The sequence below is a fragment of the Genypterus blacodes genome, unplaced genomic scaffold (genome assembly GCF_046128005.1).
Source record: "Genypterus blacodes isolate CSIRO-AG114 ecotype Tasmania unplaced genomic scaffold, CSIRO-AGI_Gbla_v1 ptg000026l_1, whole genome shotgun sequence".
NCBI classification, from domain to species: Eukaryota; Metazoa; Chordata; class Actinopteri; order Ophidiiformes; family Ophidiidae; genus Genypterus; species Genypterus blacodes.
This window is the reverse complement of record NW_027466839.1, coordinates 1,846,476-1,861,558: the sequence shown is the minus strand read 5'-3', so window position 1 is coordinate 1,861,558 and position 15,083 is coordinate 1,846,476. Positions and strand designations below refer to the sequence as shown.

Genomic DNA, 15,083 nt, shown 5'->3' with positions numbered 1-15,083 from the left:
CTACAGCATAAAATTAGCTTTGTGTAAAATGAAAGAACATGTCTCGCCCCTGATCAGATCAGTCAGAGACTCCCGTCTTGTCTTTTAAACATTAACTAGCTCTTTAACCTTTGTCACAGTCAGACTGTTTAATGGGGCGAACAGGCTTCCAAAATTGAAATACGAGTTGTTTTTTTAGTTCAAGAATTAATATTAAGTGAGCAATAGGTGAAACCTAGCAGCAGAGAGCTGCTGTGCCTTTTTTGTTTGAAGATAATTTACGTTAAAGTTGAAAGATCTTCAGAAGTGAATTTCATAAGGGCTGAATTTATGAGGGGAAACCAACACCATCATTTCAAATTTAAAACACTTTAATAAACATTAATTTATAAACTCCAATAGTTAATCTGGATCCTTCAAACCCCAAAGCAAACTACAATTGCAAAAATGTCCTTAAACTGCACCGAGTTAAATAAAAGCAATAACAGAAACTAAAAAAAACAGCATTCTGCTCATCTTGGCATAATCCCTCTTTTAGCTCAAGGGTTCAGACTTCTTCTCTCCTCGACTAAGTGTAGCTCTCTCTCCCCCTGGTAATTGAAATAGATTGAATTGGTCAAACTAATGATTCACGTTTATGGAAGGAAGTTAACTTATCTAGCATCCTCCATTCCATGTGCAAAGGAAAGTGACCTTAGGAGACACAGTGAGAAGCCATTTCTTCACAATTGACCATGTAAAGCAACAGAGTCATCTTAAGGAATAAAGTCCTTAAGTTTGTTTAAAATAACATAAAAATCTCTGCATATTGATAAAAAGGAACACTTAATACTAAACTTCTTATCTCTTTGAGAGAGAATTACAAAACTGTTGTCAGTAGATTGTATTTGTAAAGGTTAAACAGACCAGAGAATATATGGGAAATCAACAGAAGCTCACAGAGTACACACACAGAGACACGTTTTCCTTTAGTTTAAGCTCTCCCGTGCACTAACGCCACACTAAAACATCCTCTCAGACAGCCCAGAAATGAGCTTCAACAAGCTGACACAGAACACACACATCTGCCGCGATTAGGTAAGCTGTGGTTGCCATGGTTACAGACGGGGGCTCACTAAACTGTTGTATGTCAAGCCATCAATGACATAGAGCAGATGGAGCCCACACACACACACACACACACACACACACACACACACACACACACTCGCATTAAACGGCCACAAACAGCATGTCGGTGTTGTAAGTGAAAGATGAGAAAACATCAAACGGTGTCAAGCTGCTTCTGCCACGACAATATCTTGCTGATGACCTGATAAAAGTTGCCATAGAGACGACCTGAGCGCAGCCTGACTCATCAAAACTTTCCCATGACATTTGGAAGAGGAAATGTTTTAGCACAACCTTTGTTTATTCCTGTCTTGGTATGCGTCATTTCCTCCTGGTAACCGAGCCAACAAACGTTTAAAAAGGTTTGCTTTCGTGAGCTTTTAATTCTCCGATGTCTAAAGGCTTCCTTCTAAAAGCTTCGACTCCCCTTCTCGGTGCCTAGAACGCAAAAGGGTGTGGCCTATATGAGCAGATGACCAAAGAAAGCTTAAACTTGATTTTATGACCCACAGTTCAAACTTTATAGGTGAAAAGGTAGATGTGTTAACCATAGCGCCACCATCAGGCCCACCTATACCAAAGTTTAACGGGTTCTTTCCAAGATCATGTCCAACCTGGCAACCGAGTCTCAACAAAATCTGCCAGTTACTGCTAACAAACGCACACAAAACCCAACAAATAGATGTCAAACTGAGGACATTTCTACACCGTGTACCATTTAATACTGAGCAACTGTGTATGCAACTTAAAATCATGTATAAAAAGGAACGCAAAATTACTTCAACATGAAACATTCAATGCACAATGTCCTGTAATTACCACATTTGGCCACAGGGGCTGCTGTTGAGAAAAAAGTAAAATGGGGTCAATTTTAAGACAGGTAATAATTCTTCACATTTGGTTTATGACCCATCGACTCTTATACGAATACGAAGGCAAATATTAAGGTTTACTGATACGGATACAGAGAGTTGCTCTGATTTACAGCACTGCCGACTAATAAAGCCCAATAGCCCTGAAACCGCTTTGACAAAGAGACAAACTGCCCAGCACACTGAGCCAGCTGGAGCTGCTGCACCACATTCAGGGTAGTGGGAGAAGCTGGGGGATGGGGTGGGGGTGCACTGCAGCCTTGGCATGAGACTCCCACTCAATTCATTTCATTACTCTCTAACTCCATGCTGGCTTTTGCTGAGCACTTATAGCCAAATCATCAAACACTCTCTAAAAGGAGAGACGAAACGGCCATATTTCCATCATGGCAGCTCCGCCCTGAATTCTGCCCCCCTCCACCTCAGCTTTGACTGGATGGACAGGTTACAACGCTATAGCCAATCCGATCAATCCGAGGGCCGGGAGTGCGCCGTCATGAGGCGGCTTGTGGGTAATGATTGGGCTGTCACACTTAATTTCTCTAACATTCCAACTGACAGGCAGCTACACGTAGGCCACGCACCTCTGCTGTCAAACAGTAAAAGGAGGGCAATGATGGAGCGCAGACTCACCAGGACTCTGCCCGTCAGCGTCTGGGCAGATATCATGACCCCGGCCCAGTCTTTCACCGAGGTCATCCAGCCCACCTCGCTGGCCGCAACATCCTCCTTGTCGGTGCGCTTGATGCCGTCGACTGTGGTGATGCGATGGACATCCTGAGAGCAGGAAACAGACATAACACATCAGAATCGGACAGTATGTAGACATCCTCACCTTCATAATTGTCGCTTAAAATTCTATTTATTTCCAAAACGAAGCTTATTTCAACAAGTCCTTTCCTGTATAAGTGTGTGCTTCATAATGTTCATGCTGTGATCTACCCAATTCTGTCTTCTCAAACTTTTAAAGTTAAAATTCTTGAAACTTGATCTGTATTGCTTAGTCTCGCTGCACAGGCACATTTTTCCACTAAATAAAATAAGACTTTTAGTGTGCAACTACAGACATGATAAACACTAATAACTCAAGTTTGTATTACAGCCACTTGCCAAGCACGTCTGTGTGTCCGTCAGAACGCTAAAAGGGTCGAGGATGAGATAATTAGATTCTGAGGCAGATGTGGATCAGGTTCTGGATACAGGAGTCTTTTTTCCTGTTTTTAAGGCTGCAAAATGATGCATTTGTGCAACTTTTTCTCGGTAAATATGGCATTAATCTTATTGGAAAACATATTTAGCCAGGATGATGCAGAAGATAAACACATAAAATCAGTTGGACATATTTCCAACATTTATAGATATAGATCCAGAAGAAAGCAAGACACTGCTCTATGATGAATTCAGATATTAAACTCTTTTTTTACAGATCTGATTAAGGAAATTATAGAAAATGTTAAACTTAATTAACTTTGTTCCCCTCAGTGAGTTTTCCCAAAGCCAACTTTCAGCTGTGTGAATACTAATAGCAATCATCCCTAAATAAAGCCCTTTATGTGACATTAGCTACTTCATTTCACTAACTTAGATAACATTTTTAAGGAACATAGCGGAGGATTCTAAGACTATTAAAAAGGGACTAATGCCTTTCCTTTATTTGCTTTGTGCCAATGGATAGTTTGAGACCGACATCATTACACACATTTATGAACATAAATCCTGATCTTGACATTTCATTCATTCAAAAACTTTCTACTTTTAGCTTGGAAGATATGAGTAGTGTTTAGCAAATCATTAAATAGTGCTTGTTTGGTTATAAAGCTAAATAATACCAATAATGGTAAACAAGACTAGCTAAAATTACGGTTTTGCTGAGTCAGGCCACAGCTGCTCAGTGTTGCATGCTAGCTGCTATGTGTTTGATGTTGTCGAGAGGATGTGGAGACAGTTTTTCCCTCCTTAAAAGGGTTAAACACAAGATAATAAATACAACACTCTTGATGTAATGGGCAGAATGGAGGCTCGTAAAGTAAACACGTGCGCGCGCACACACACACACACACACACACACACACACACACACACACACACACACACACAGAGTATGAGAGCAGAAAAGCGAGACTCTGGGAGTGTATCCATGGCAGCCACTGAGCTCCTGGTGTTTCTGCTCCACTGAGTGGGCTGCCTGCCTGTCTATCTGCATGTCCATCCATCTGTCTGTCTCTGTCTGTCTGTCTGTCTGTCTGCCCGTCTGCTGGGACCGGCATGATCCACAGAGCAGGAAATGGAGACGTGATGCAGGCGTTAGCCACGCTCCCCTGATGAAACGCCCCACGGGCACCTCAGGGCTGACAAGACTGGGACTTCCTCACCCACCGTGACATCCTACTCTTCCTCCTGCACCTTCATGGTGTCACACATCGCTCTCCCATAGGCATTTCTCTCCTGCTCCTCTGCTCCTATTGACATGGATCAGTTGGTGCACTTTACCAAGTTAAAGGTGGAAAAGAAACGCTCAGCGAAACATCTGTGTAATAATACACACAGAGATGGCTGATTACACCAATTGAAGCCAGAGAGGATGTTTGAATGTGTAATACCAAGTCCTTTCAGTCTTAACAAATCTGCCATTGCAAATCAATTTTACAGTCATTACTAGAAAATCCAAAAATTAAGAAACACATATGAGTCAGTAAGATGTAAATGAAGGAGTTGGGAGATTTTCCAACTGTTGTCCCTGACCAGAAATGATTTGTTATCATTTCTCAAAAACATCTTATAGTCTGACACTCTGTAACATGATATCTCACAGTCTGAAATAGGGTGAAATAAATACTTTTTGACCTTAACATGACAAATTACCTCATGGAGAACAAACAAACATGAGATATTTTTTCTGCACTCTTACTGTGTTTATGTCCAAGATTATAACACACCACATTCCCCAACATATATGCAGGGGTTGTGTGTGTCCCCGGGGAAGGACACCAGGCTGAAAAAACAACTCCTGGCATGTAACTATGCAGCATGTGTTCTGCCTCCACGCCACCATAAATCTCTGTAAGCTGCGGCAAGGATGCAGTAGCTTTGAAAGAAGTCAATGAATGAATGTGAGCTGCGACACATGACCATGAGCACGTGATTACGCAGCAAGGACATCTGTTTGTTAGCAAAGCAACAGCAAATAAAGAGCAAAAACAAATGTAGGCCTACATCTGAAGAAGCAATGAAGGACTCTCAGTGAAAACTTCATATATATATATATACACACCAATGTCAAGCATATCAAAGAGAAAGCACATCCACCTACGTTGTGTCGTTCGTTTGCTCTTTCAAAAGGACCTGTACACCCACACAGCTGCTTCCAGTTGCTCTGATTAAACTCTTCTTTGTTGGAGGTGAGCAAGGCTATCCTGGGACATACTGAGACATGCTGGCAGTCAAGACAAGAGGTCTAATCAGCCAGATTATTATTATTATTATTAGTTGTTGGGAACACTTGTGAGTGTTCCATGATTCCCCTCACCTGGATCTGAATCCAAACATTGACTTGACAAGTGAGGAATCAAACGTCTGTATGTATCCAACTTGTTTGCGTCCCACGTCTGATACCTGTTTTGACGGTATAGATCAGTTGTGGAGGATTTTTATTGGACAGAAATCAGTCAACCCCTCACACATTATTAAATTACACCACCTCCTCCTCCTGTTTCCCTGCCAGTGTGTGTGTCACCATGTGTAGTGTGTGTCCGCTCCTGTGCTGAACCATAAGCCACACATTTATAATCTCTATTATGAAATTCAATCACGTTCTGAGTCATTGGTTTGAGAAAACCAGACCACCAGCCGACCGTGTTACATTTCCTACAGCCTGCAGAGCCCTACAACACTAACAGGACCACACTACAATAACATGTCCACTTCACTCAAGTCACTAATGCAGTAAACAAGGTGCCTAAAAGGTAAAGATTGGAGCAGCAAACATGAGTCTAAACTAAGCTGTAAAGTTAACAGATGTTAGTTACCGACACATCTGATAGACTCTGTTATCGTGAAATGAAGACACTGAAACATTTACAGCTGTGATGTGAAACTGAACCAGTCGGCAGTTGCCAATCTGTGTTTACATGGGATTATTATTATTTGGAAACCCTTCTGAATCTCTTTTGGGTAAAAATAAAAAGAGACTCGACCCAAAAAGGGACCTGAGGACAGTGAGATCTGAGGATAATTAGACTTGTTTTGCATTAGAGGTTGCGAGGAGAAAAGAATGTGCTGTTTGCCTTTTCATTCAATCATCTGTTGAATGAGTTTCAGCATAAACCCACAGTATAGGGAGCGCACGCTGCCTGTGATTTGTGCTCACATCCTCAAGGCACGAGTTCAAACGTTTTTACTGAGTCAGAGAAATTACACTTTTTCACTGAGTCAGAGAAATTGCATTGAATTTGTGCCAATGGTATTAAATCATTTATTATTACAGCTATAATACAGCAGAATGGTTTCCCCCTATACATTAAGCTTTCAGACTTATAAAAAACATTATTACATCATCGTGAAATTTGAACATACTGATAAATTTTTTGTTCATTTTTTGGATAATGTATAATTCACCGAACAATTTCAAGAATGGAATCCAGTGATGTGATGTACAAAGGCTGATTGATTAGTTCTGAGCCTAGCCGAGGAGTAACAGTTCTTTATAATTTAGCTAAACAAGCTCATACCTTTTTTATTCCTTTTCTTTGCTGTCCACAGCTGGTAAATTATTGCCTGAAGCCGAATCGATTCCAGTTTGTCCATCTTGTCAATTGATGTATTGTATGATGAGAATAATATGACCCAAACCCTTCTGCAGCTCTGCTATGTCCTGATATGCCAGGCTCTCAAAATAGCAATCAACTCTTGTTTTGTCCAAAATAGTGGATTAAATATTTATGTCCATACACATGAATAAAAGAAAACATGTCAAAGAAGAAAAATGCTCAGACACTTTTTGTTTACTACAGCGCTTTTTGCTCAATCAAATTACTTACTGCATAATTTATTTCTTTTTTGGAATTACTCCATAATTCATATGGAAGCCTTTTTGATTGACAGTTGCATCTATCTAACAGTTTACTCACAAAATGAAGTAAAACTGCTGAGCCGAGGGAAGTGTTGGGCATTAAGTTGGTCTAATTGGTACCCTGCTGTTATCCCCAAGCACTTTAATGACCACTTCTAAAAATGTACACTGAAAACATATTTACCATGATTTTTTAATGCCAGTAAAAGCAAAGTTCAAAGATTAATGGCCAGCGGTGATTCATGACATGTCCGTTCTTCCAATTATTCTTAAGAAAGGAACCTTTAGTGAGTCAGGTGATTGATTTCATGTGAAGGTCACATGCAGATACTTTGAGCCTCATTGACAGCCCTTGACATTGACATTGTCTTATTTATTTGTGAGAGTGTTTCAAAGAATATCTCAGAAAACATTTCTACGCTGTATGGGTAGCTTTAGGAATTAAATTAATAGCATCTAGAATAATCTAGAGTCGTGCTTGCAGCCACAGATTTAATGCTAAAACAGGGGCCCTTTTATACCTGGAATAAAACTGATATCCCATTAACTGAATGTGTTATCTTGGTAATGACCTCTCATGATGGGATCGGTGTTAATAAACGATCCCTATACACAGAAAAAGTAAAAAGTAAAAATGGATAATGAAGGGGACTTCCAGGCTCTCTGAATAAATTCTGTGGGGGCATGAAAGTGCCCCCCCCCCCCCCCCTTACCCCCCTGAACAATTCACAGCCTATGAGTGGAAAACCAGAAAAACAGTGCTGGAGCTCTGTGGCACTCTGACACAGCCTTCTACATATCCCTAGAATGTCACAAATAACGATCAAATTTGCATAAAATTCGACAGGAAAGCACAAAACACTACAGGTAGCTTTTTCTGGTGACAAATCTGAGGTGTACTTATTAAATGTGTGTAAAAATACAAATAATTCAAAACAAAAGACCAACTGGTGAATTTCTGGTCAATTTGCATGATGTCTCAGTAATCAAAGTCTGCAACTTCTTACATGAGCTTTACTTTGCTTCCTATGACTCATAAGCGACATAATGTTTAACTGGACTTTTCTCCAGTAATTAAAAATGCTTATTTTATTCTTTTTCATTTCATTCAGATAGTCATTAAAGCCATACACATCTCCTTTCTGACAGCTGAATCAATTGTTCTAAGCCCCTAAATTTAGATTTCAGTATCTTGCCTAAATCTGCTCCTTCTGACGCCAGAGATCATCGATCAACATTCTCATTCTATTCTCAGGGAGCCGCCATGCTAATTTCTCAAAGGGTGAGCGCATTAAACTAGAATAGAACATGTGGCTCCCGACACATTTTCGGCAAAAAGTGTATAAATTATTCAAAAATATATTAATATATGTTACTGGATTTCAATAATTGATAAGACATTTTCAGTGGAAGAAAACTTAGATGAGGTACAAATCCTGGTCTTAAACATGGCATCTCCAAGGACGATTTCTTACATGATTCATTTATAAAAAAACGCAATGTATACAACAGCTGTCGTCGTAATTATAATCCATACATCACTTAATGGATTCATACCAGTAGAGTGAATGTAAAGCATATTCTGTTAGAAATGAATGGCTCACCTGTTGATGAACATCATCAAAAACTATATAATATCGTTAAAAAAGCAATTCACTTTGAAAAGTTGTTGAATATGATTTATGATATGCTTTAGGGAGACGATTTCATAGTCCGCTGCTATGATTTGATCCAATAAGCAATTTCAGATCAGCACAAACTTCTGATTTCCCTGTGTTCCCCTTAATGTATTAACATATTTACATAGGCAAATGTGTACATTGCTGATTAATCATTCTAATTTCAACCCCTTAATAACTAGCAAGTTCCAAACAAATAACAAATGACATTAAATAAGATAAATAATCATTCTGGAGAAAGTCGTCCAGCACAGCTTTTTGTCTTTTTGACTTTGAGGTTCTGGCACCATCAACACGTTTGAGCATTTGTCTTAAACCAAGATGGATTGGATTGGATCCCAGATGGTGCATTGACAAGCCAAGCTGCAGCACATACAGTAGGTTGTATTACTCATCATGAGTGGTTAATACTGGCTTAAATAATTACACAGTCATTTACACAGACGTTACGACATTACGTATGTGGAATATATACTCGGTTTCTTTACAGTGTTTAAAGAAGAAGGACTGGCTAAGCTGAAGGGACTGAGCCGGCAATCAAAAGATCATGTGTTGAATAAATGATGTGGGTCTTCAAGAGCTTCCTATACGTGCGTACTTCAGCATAGTGTGTGATGTGTTCAAGGACTCTTGGCTACAGTTAAAATACAAAGGACAGGAACTGTATTGATTCTGTGGCTCTTGATTTCTGTCAATCATGCGGCATAGAGTGTGAACAAAATACGATGAAGTTAATATTACTTATGACTTTACTAATATCTTGACTTGTTGACATTGTGTGTGTGTGTGTGTCAGAGGAAGAACAATGAAGTGCCACTCAGATTTTCCAACTTCCCCAACTCATAATTATCACTGACAGATAACGGGTGCTCATCTCTTAATTATAATATTTGCAACGGCACTTAAAGGTACCACGAGTGTGCGCCTCTGCAAAAGTGACACGACATCCGATTCCTCATCCAGCGGTTGTGAACCAAACGCGCTCTACCTCCACCCCTTCTTCCTCCCCCTCCTCCTCATCATCATCCTCCTCCTCCAGCCTCAAAACATCTGACACATCTAAGGACACTGAGTCATTGCTTCAAGATACACACTGCAAATACATCAGCATTACCCAGCGCTGCCTCAGTGTGATTTACAGATCTAACAACTTATTTATTGCATTGATACACTGATAATAAATAACAATGATTCAACTGCACTACTGCTGTGACTGATTAATATTAATGCTACCACTGTTACCACCACAACTACTAGCAGTTAAACTAAATCAAAAATGTGTCAATAATAACCATAAACTGGAACCCTATATGGCCCCATTGAAACGATGTTTATTGTTTATTATGTTGTCAACAATAAGTGACATCAAAGGATACAATCTGCCACTCCAAGTAATATTAATATTACTGATAACTGTCATTTTGCTACAAACCAGAGTAAAGGCATATGGATAGGAAACTTTGGTTAGAGACTCCAGTGGGTTGCTAGTGTTGCTGTGAGTCTTCTGAACAAGTATAGTACAAGTATAATATTAAATCCTTCTCTATTGTCAGGGGTGCCACCATTAATGCGAGAGCGTGATTCTAATCATTGCATTGCATTCAAAAGTATTGATCAGGAGGAGGAGATCTTTATGTAATACTGCTCTCACTAGTTATGCCCACCTTCTGGTTCAAAACAAAGTGATGAATAAGTAATCCCAAAACAAAATGCTCCTTCATGAGACTGTAATCACATGAATGATTTAGAAAGTAAGAATAGTCACAACAACTTGTGCAGGCCTTCAAATCCATTATTCAGTGTTTGCAGTCTGATTACTGATAATGCATTTCTTAAGTTCCCGAGCAAAAGAATGGAGGCTGATAGATAGATAGCAGATAGTGGAACGGGATTCCATTCTGATGTGGCTTGAATAGAATAAGGCTGAGAGATGGAACAAGCTTATTCACAGAGGGACGTAAAATGGAGAAATGCCAGTCCAGACCTTGAACACTCAACTCTTGAACATAACCCATAGAACGTGCAGTAAATAACACACCACCTCAATGGAATCTTGAGCGTCTGAGGCTGTCCACAGAGCCTCCCTGCTTTATCAGCCTCCCATTGCGAGTACAATGCTATTTACAATGAACACAGTTTCCTTTTTTTCCCCCAGACAGATAATAGCTGTCATTCATCAGGGCCTCACAGAGGGAGAGTTTCATCGATTATCATCAGGCTGGGGAGGCAGAGGCACAGACATGGAGGATCAGACTGGGAGACACTGAGCCAGAGAGCTGACAGTACAGGACAAGCGGCTTAACAAGCAGGGGTAATGCTAACTCAAATCAGAACGGCAGGAAACAGATTATCAGCTCCATCGAGGAACAATGCACTAAAAGCTCCATGTTTGGGCTGCTGATGACATGCGCAGACCGGGAGGGGGTGGGAGGTGTTCCTACAACACAACCTGCCACATCTCACAGCTCAGACAATTGCATAAGGGAGATTTGGTCTTTTAATGAAATCCTTTGCTTGCTAGTTGCTTAGCAACAAAACAGTAATTCATATGGCACATACCGTACGCGCCTGACACTGCATTTTTTTTTTATACTTTGGTGGAAGAGTGAGTCTAAGATTGGAGGTAGAGAAGAAGACGCCGCAGAATAAATACAAAGGCAGCAAAAGGCAGAGAAGGACGAATTGGGAGTGAAAGGATGACCCCTTCACAGGCTCACTCCCACTGAGAAAACACAACAGGTTGGTGGAGTTCACCACTTCCAGTTGGCAATATCGGAACAAAAACCCATCCAACGCTTTTTTGGTGATCTAACTGCTCTCCTGTATTCACACACATACAGGATGTGTGGATGGGAAAGTGTTCCGATGGGGAGCAGTTAGTCAGAGACAACATTTCTCTGCCATTCCACAATACATGTACAAAACACTCTGCAGAGACTGATACTTTGTCTAACTGATGCCCACCAAATGCTTGTTTTATTCACAAGGTCAGTGAAGATGATTGAGTAGTATTAAGTATGGATTGTGGATATGAATGGTGTTTTATTGAGTGTCTGAGTGTTTTCATAGGAACAGAACAAGTACTCTATGTCATTATGGAAGGTGGCTGGTTGGAACCTGAGTTTGCAGCTGCGAGCGTCGCTTTTTGGCAGATGTGGATCTATCTTTGTTGGCCCATAAATATGAGAAAACCTTTTAACACTACACTGAAATGTTAATATTGATCATAATAGCAGCAATATCAGTACTGGTGAGTAGGTAGTAGTATGACATGAAAGAAGCTATCAAGCTGATTCTATCCATGATTCAATACTGGACATTCAGAACCTATAAGGGTTTAAATAATGTAAGCTTATAGGTTGTTTAAAAATGTTTCACCATGTCTGAAGCAAAGCTGGGAAACGATAGAGACGTCTGCCTTCATAAAGGTCAGCGCTTGCTGAGCTGCAGCCTTTGCCATTTCTCTTCCTCCATCCTTGTCGGAGAGATGGATGCACACGCATTAAGGAAAGAGATGAATAGCTGGAGATGTGTGTGTGTGTGCACTATCTCCATCTCTGGCACCATTGTCAGCTAGTTTGTCTTTGTCCTTCAGCACACCAAGAAGGATACAAACTCAATCTTTTAATCAAAAACAAAAAAAGGGGACAATGGAGGACTTGCAGCCAGGGTTGTGTGCAGTGGGATCACGATAACTTTGAAGCAGAGGATTTATGAACAGCAGTAGTGAGACTGCCTGTCATGTTATGAAAATTATTTCTGGGGATTACGTGATGGCATGTGTGTGTTTAACCTCCAAGTGAGATACACATCACTACACGTAACAGCTGACGGGTTTGAGTCTAAAACTATTCCTGACCTCTGGAGGTGCGACAAAGCTGGAACAAATGGTGCTGGGAAGCTCACTGTCAGGTTCTGTGTGGCACATGACTGAATGATCAATCAGAATATGGATCATAGTACACGTGATATGAAAGTATGCAAAGGATGACTAAGGATAACTACGAAGCAACAGGTCATTTAAGTGATATCTAAGAATTCATTTGTTGGACATGGGCGTCCAGAGTTAAAATGTCACATCTTTAACATTTGCTTCTTAATATATTCATACCGTTTGAGTGACAGGTTCAGGCAACAAGCTGTTGAATGACAGCTGAGAATCAATTTAAGTGAAATATTCTGAGCACGTTTCAGTGTGAGGGCATTTTGATCCAGAAATATCCAATAATTACACATCTGCCTCCGTCTATAATATGGGAAACGATGAAATAACGTTCGTAAACAGATGTTATTCAAATGAAAAGTGTCAAATGAATTAGTTTGACATTGGTGTCATGATCAAGGCTTCTCATTTTCAGATCTAACAACGTCCATAACCTTTTGTGCTATGATTATATATCCTTTATATTTCCTTCTGTCAAGGACGAATTAATAATGAAATCATTATTTTGAGAATTTCTAAAATGTTAATACCTAAACAAGTCCAAATCTGACCTGGGGAAATGGTTTGTGTTCAATCCATCTTAACTAAGACACAATTCCATACATCATGCACAACCCACATGCATCGATTCATATTGATTGATTGAACACTTGAATAGTCTTTGGTTAAGCAATTTCCTAGTGACAAATTGTTACGGGTGAAAAGTCGATAAGGATTGATTAGTAGATCAATGTATAATTTTGAAGCAACTACAAGAATAAACCTAAGGAATAAGAGGAAGCTAACATAACAACAGGTGTCTGCTGAATACATCACAGCGTTAAAACACCAAAACAACCTATTTTACTGCTAAAACAGCACTCATATTCTACCATGACACGACAAAGGTTACAGGGTTCAACCAACGCTCATCTCAGAGTCATGCAATGTCATTTCTGTTGATGGGATCTAACAGATTTAATTACAAATCCATTTCATAAATCAAACTGCAGCTATCACGCATCCGGCTGCATCAGCTTATAGAAACTATATGATGAATGGTGGTTAAGTTAAGTGAACTCGTACCTTCTTTTTGGCGTTACAGTGGCAGCAAACGGTCCACAGGTATTTGAGAGTTCTCCACAGGAGGATTATGAAGAGCCCCCCAAAGAAAGTGACCATGGAGGAGGCGAGGAATGCCCACCACATCCGCTGGCCATTGCTGTCACAGGGCACATCTGGTGAGAACGGGATGATCACACTCATCTTGGACATGTGGATGGACGGGTCCGGCATGAATTTGTCCCTGCTTTTCGGCATTATTATCGGGTTGTGATCACCTGCCAGCCCGGGTGAGCTTCAGTGGGATCGGAGCGCTTTGGGGAGCTCATCCAGCCAGCGCCCCCCGATGCCCCAGCGGCTCAGCCATGTTGTGTCAACCACCTTCTTCCACTTCGTTTCCTTTTCATCAGTTAGCAAGACACAAAGTTCCACGCTCACTCTGAGGGGAGGGAAAGATAATGAACTTTCTTTAACAATCCACGGATCGATCGTGCACCTAACGATTTGCGTCCATGGCTGGAATCGCGCGTCATCAGTCAGGTCTGTGCGTAAAAATCACATTTCCTCTCCAACTCCACGCAAACTGGCGATTTATTCTGACGGCGTCGATTCGCTCTGACGCACGAAATCGTACCATTAAACGATTCTGTTAATATTTCTACCTTCAGTCCATGGATACGGCGGCTGTCACTCACTCCTCTACCTTGTTTGTTGCTCAACGCGCGCGGTTCTCCTCAGCTCCGCACACTGTTGAACGTAAACATTACAGATCGAATGTTATTTTTTAAAGAAATAAATGGTTGGTTGTGGTGGGAAGCAGCAGGTTGGTGATTGTTGTCCGCGTCCAGGCTCCGCCGTCTGCCCGACACATCCATTTGCTGGAAGATGGCATCTCAGATTTACAGGTACCGGGGGAGGAGCCATCAACTCTCACACGTCGATGCTTATCTGGATTTCTGGTTATTTATAGTGGCTGCCTCATACATTTTTAAATGAGCACAACTTAACGGCCACAGCTGTGTTACTTTCGTTCTCACATTTGGATTTATTAAGATCGTCATTCCTATTCCTATTTAATCATTTTCAATTTCCAAAAACTTTTTTCTTCTCATGTAATTTTTGAGGTTTGAGATTAAACTCTTCACACCATAATTCACGACCAATATTTGTAATTTCTTCTAAAATGTGTGATAAAAGTAACTGATTCAGCTTTGGGAATTCGGTTCATGCTACGTCAAATATCAGCTTCAAGGCAATTTTCAGCTTTCTCCCTTGCATGTTCTTGAGGAATATATATTAACATTTTAGATGTTGCACCTGAAATGGCATCATGTGTTTATTACTGATAAAGTGGAAGAGCAATGCGATATATAAACGACATTATACTGGAA

General features: G+C 40.5%; 1 protein-coding gene across 2 annotated transcripts in view; it reads right to left on the bottom strand.

Moving 5' to 3' along the window:
- Positions 1-14,560, bottom strand: part of LOC142992991 (calcium-activated potassium channel subunit alpha-1a-like) — a 73,498-nt gene extending 58,938 nt beyond the window's left edge. For both annotated transcript variants that reach the window (XM_076143575.1, XM_076143574.1), the window contains exons 1-2: positions 13,717-14,560; positions 2,595-2,738 (exon numbers count right to left, since the gene is read on the bottom strand). In XM_076143575.1, coding sequence (XP_075999690.1) covers positions 2,595-2,738; positions 13,717-13,950 — 378 coding nt within the window. In that variant the 5' untranslated portion in view covers positions 13,951-14,560. The remainder of the gene's footprint in view (positions 1-2,594; positions 2,739-13,716) is intronic.
- Between the last annotated feature and the right edge of the window lie 523 nt (positions 14,561-15,083).